A 4,796-nucleotide genomic window follows, 5' to 3' on the forward strand; every position below is an offset into this window, starting at 1 on the left:
GCTCATGATGAGTTTTATGGATGTAACAAAATCTCTCCCCATTCCTAATTAAATAATTCATAACAAAACCCTATGAAATGTCTTTGCCAAAGAAAACTTGAGTGTTTTACTCTTGACACCCTTTATTTATGTAGGTTCTTCTATTTTGAAATTAGAAGGGAAGTACAGTCATATTCAATGAATTAGAATATGAATTCAGAAGAGGCCAGTTTGTCAGGTTAAATAACAAGCTCAAATAACAAGAAAAACATTAAATTTTTAATCTGTTGGAGAGAAGTTACATCAGAACAAACCACAAGCACCGGCTGGTATCTCCGAGGCCCACAGTCCACAAGGACAATAATAATAAGGAAATATAAAAAACGCATGCAGCTTTTGGAGAAGATTACCTCCACATGATTGGGCAATGTGTTGACAAATTTAAATCCAGGGATCCTGCGGTCGCTGCACACCACGCCTACATCTTCGGTGTGTTTGCAGTCAGAAACACCAATACCGTTGGATGGACACAGAGCCAGCGTCCTCTCTTTTCCAGTGCACTGGAGATTGTCAAACCAGATGGGTCCTTATGGGATAAAACAGAAATGAAGGTTTCATCATATTAGCATTCAACACTCTGCCTTGGTTTGGTTGCCACAAAATATTTCAAGTTTACACTAAGGTTTTGCGATATGCAACATTTTCCCAACCAATGTTCATCAGGTGACTGGTGACTATGGGTGATATACTCGCACAGCGGACATTTTCTAGGCAGAACGACACACTTATCCCTTGTGGGGCTCCCAAGGGTGCTGGTGCCGATCTCCAGTGAACGAGAGGCAAGTTAGACCTTGGACTGGTCACCAATCCATCACAGGTTTAGGGTACTATTTAAATAAATGTATTTTTCTATAGGATGCTGCCTTTCTGTTATAAGTTTGAGTAAATAAATCACTGCTGAACTTGGAGGAACTCTACGGAAAATAAAAGCTTTGGTTGCAGCTGGAAGGAGTTTGCGTGCACCATTAAAAACGGAATTTGTTTTTTTGTTTTTTTTCCATGGGCTGCATCTTGTGGCTTCAGTCAAGCATTGTTATTAATTAAGACAGCAACTCAAATGCCAAAAAGAAAAAGAAAAATCCCTCTTAAAAGATCAACTGGTGAATGGCTCAGCCTATTATCAATGGTTGATAAATTTGTGAGGTCGCCCAGCCTTAGTTTACGCACCTGTGGGATGTAAATAAATGCCATGTACAAAAATAATACATGTCATGTATTGAGAATGTCTGTGCCTTACCTTCTCCTTTCCCATATTTAGAAGATGGGACCCATGAGACTGCTTCCTGATAGCCCAGTTCCTTGCACACCACCTGGGCACCATGGATGGTGAAGTCATCGTCGCAGACAGTACCCCATGTACCGTTGTAGTAAACCTCAACTCGACCCTCGTTGTGCTTCCTCTTTTGTCCTGCTAGTCGGAGCTGAATCCTGGGGGTATCTGCAGCCAGGACCGGAGGGGTGTACTGTTCCTGTTCAGGGTCTGGGTAGCCCGGTGGGTATCCGAGGTATTCGTATTGGGCGTGGGCCAGCCTCAACACCACCAAGAATATGCCAATGCAGTAGGATAGCTTTTGTTTGGCCAACATTTTGATAGGAACTGTTAAAATAAAAATAAGTAAGAAGGAGCAGTCATTAAAAGTTGCTAGCAGTCGATTAAAACTTGGGACGATATTCGCCCCAGTTTCGGCCTAAATTTCCAGTCAGATAAAGTCGCCATCACTCTGCACTATAGTCAGCTGGCAAGTTGGGTCGGCACAAAAATCTGCCAGTGTTAGGCAGAGTGAAGACTTTAGTCTGCAGGTGAATGAGTGGAACTGACCCGACCTGACCCGACTGCAGTCACAGTCAAACAAACTGATAACCCACTCAACTGGAACTTCACTAATAGACATTGAAAAAGAGAGGCTGGAACAGTGTCAGTTTGTGGGACAGTGCCTGTTTGGTGTCACAAAACTAAAGGTTTGCAGGGTGCCAGATCATTTAGTCAGCTTTGCACAACCTTTTTTGAGTTTGCTGTTATCAAAGAGTGTAGGGTGTTTTCACACCTGCTAATCTGGTAGATTTTGTTCGACTAGAGACCAAAATTGCCACATTTTTTTACAGTTTTGACTGGTGCGGTTCACTTTCACACTGCATTAGATGAACAAAATCCTTTGAGCTACCAAAAACCACTAAAGGAAGTAACACAAAAACCTCAGAGGACGACACTGAGCATCACTTCTTTCTTCACGAAATGTAAATGAAAACTGAGTGCCATCAGATTTTAGTGATTTAGTCATTGGTAAAAGACAATGAGCCATTTCTCCCGCTATCGCTAGAGTACTGTGTTTGTTTTGGCTGTATTTCCCCAGAACGTAGTCCACTGTAGTCCACTTTTTTGGAGAGGTCTCTGGTCCACTTGGCATCCTCATGTACAATTGAACTGCACCAAAGTTCACTTCAACCGAGCCCAGGTCTGTAGGCGGACGAATGTTCACCTTCCTGGTCTTGTTCAGAGTTCAATTAAACCTCCCCAAACAAACCAGACTTTCTGGGCAAACACCCTAAAATATGGCCGGTGAAGCAACCCTGTCCTACAACAAGGAATGAGTTGGATCTACAGAGACACCACCTCACATCCCAGAAGAACCCACAGGACCGGTTACATATAGTTCCCAACTGTCCAGTTAAAGTCTTGGACAACAAACACAGTTTGAAAATGTTCTGTCACTGCAGCTAGTGGATGTCATGGGGTTTTTTTTTAACTGTTAAGCCTCACATGTAGAAACATAACAAACAGCCATAAAACAGGATTAACATGTCATTCCAGAACCAAGAAAACATCCACTACTGGACTGAAAAACATGCAGGGAACTTGTGTTATTGGATGACTTCACTGCAGATGTGCCTGTCCTGTGTAGTGTGAAAACATCTGGCTGCAGACTCTGCTTTCCTCACTGTAACGTGGCAGCAGTTACACAAGCTGATCCGCACACGGGGAACGGGTGGAATGAGGCTCCGGCCTCTGGACGGGCGAACAACAGCACCGCCATCATTAGGCAGTTGGTTGTGCTTTGATCCAAGCTGGGTTTTCTCAGCGGCTCTCTCTTCCCACAGCGATCATGAGGCATGCAGACTGGGTGACGCTGGAGCTGAAACATCTGAACACATTGAGGCTGTGCACGATTTCCTTCGGTTTGAGGGAAAACTAAACACGGATCAGAAAACCTGAAATATGAAACGGGAATCACGCTGTCTGATATTTTCCTGTAGGAGCTCTGCTCTAAGGAGTATTTAAGGGTTTGTTGTGACGCGAACATTTTCTCCCGCCAGGGATGGAAGAGGTTTATGGATTGACTGAAAAGGTCAAAATGTCAATTTGAAGAATCCCAGCAACTCTTTGAGTAACCCTTGCCAAACAGTGCAAGCAGCCACTAAGAAGAAAAAGTTAAATCACTTTGTAATTACAAGCAGTCTCCATTTTAAATCATGTTAACCTTGGACTCTTTGAATTCATATTGCACTTATTTGATGAAGAAACAAAGTCAATAATAGGCATAAAGAGGAGGTCAGGGCATGTCAACTAAAAGTCAGGCGTAGAAACAGACTCCTTGGGTTTTGAAATTATTTTCATCATGCTCTTAAATTGTGTTGAAATTAAAGTAGTGCAGAGTACAACACATAAGCATGTCATGCACAGAATAAATGAATGTTTGAAAAGGTTTTTTAAAGACGGACTCAAAGTTTGGGCTCAGAGACTGAAAAGTTCCAGCTGCGGCTGAACTTACTGTAATTTCCCCCTCTGGCGAGATGAAGCTCCGTCTCTGGATCCTGAAGTCAGCTGCTCCTCCTTCTGCCTCGCTCCGAACTTTCACTGCTCTTTATGCAAATCAGGGCCGACAGAGGGAGTGGCCCCAGCCACTGAGGCCCCGCCCACTGACCCTGTCCGATAATAGGCTCTCTCCCAGCTGCAGCGTTACAGAACAGTTCTGGATTCAACTGCGCAGCATGCTGCCTCCAGTAACTGTAGAAAATTTGACAGACACTATAAAAACGTTACAGCAACATTATTGTCAATAGCAAACAACAAAGTCAATTGTTACTTTAGTAAAGAAGAAATTAAAACAGCAATTTATTCAGTTTCCTTTTCCCAAGCATCTCAGAAAACCCAGTAAAACCTTCCCAAACAAGGCTACAAATAAGGGTTTCAGCAATTTCCTTCTTAATAAATTTGTCACTTCTCAAAATATTTCTTTATTGTGAACCTTTGTCCAAAGCAAACAATAAAAAAACAAACATTAAAAACAAATGTTTCACCCTTTCCAGTGACATCAATACAAACAGACACAGGAAGTGACCAAAACACAGAACAGAAATATCCTTTATTGTCCCACAGTGGGAAAATTCAGGTCTAACAGATGCAAAGTGACAGAACATTTAGGTAGGCTCACACAAAGATAAAAGTAACAAAAAAAACCAAAAAAACAAACAAACAAAAAAAAAAAAATATATATATATATATATATATATATTTTTTTTGTTTATCAATTCAACTCACAACTCACAGAAAAAAGGCTCATTGTTAACCGAGCTGTCGTTAGGAACCAAAATGATTCACAACTATAAATAAATTTGGATTTAAATTTATTGTCATTTAACCAATAAAATAATTTCTGATAGGAAATACATCTCTTAAATGTAGCAAAGGAGAATAAGGTCTGGGGAAAATGTTTTCATTTACCTTTTCTTAAAAATGTAAATAATCATCGATAGACTCT

General features: G+C 41.3%; 1 protein-coding gene across 1 annotated transcript; it reads right to left on the reverse strand.

Annotated features, from left to right (window-relative positions):
- Window positions 1–218: 218 nt before the first annotated feature.
- On the reverse strand, window positions 219–4,116 carry LOC106936135 (lysyl oxidase homolog 2B-like). The gene is made up of 3 exons (XM_015016962.1): window positions 3,807–4,116; window positions 1,277–1,636; window positions 219–565 (listed from the first exon to the last, which is right to left on the reverse strand). The coding sequence occupies exons 2-3, from the start codon at window positions 1,623–1,625 to the stop codon at window positions 219–221; spliced, it is 696 nt and encodes a 231-aa protein (XP_014872448.1). The 5' UTR covers window positions 1,626–1,636; window positions 3,807–4,116.
- Window positions 4,117–4,796: the final 680 nt, after the last annotated feature.

This window comes from Poecilia latipinna, unplaced genomic scaffold (assembly GCF_001443285.1).
Source record: "Poecilia latipinna isolate Pla-1442-1.1 unplaced genomic scaffold, P_latipinna-1.0 Scaffold2084, whole genome shotgun sequence".
In the NCBI taxonomy this organism is placed as follows: Eukaryota; Metazoa; Chordata; class Actinopteri; order Cyprinodontiformes; family Poeciliidae; genus Poecilia; species Poecilia latipinna.

Bases quoted from the DNA above. Each gene is read 5' to 3' on its own strand.
- LOC106936135 (XM_015016962.1), bottom strand. From the start codon at position 1,625: ATGTTGGCCAAACAAAAGCTATCCTACTGCATTGGCATATTCTTGGTG. The intron at 566-1,276 runs GTAAGGCACAGA...TTATCCCATAAG, and splicing joins TAAATATGGGAAAGGAGAAG to GACCCATCTGGTTTGACAAT.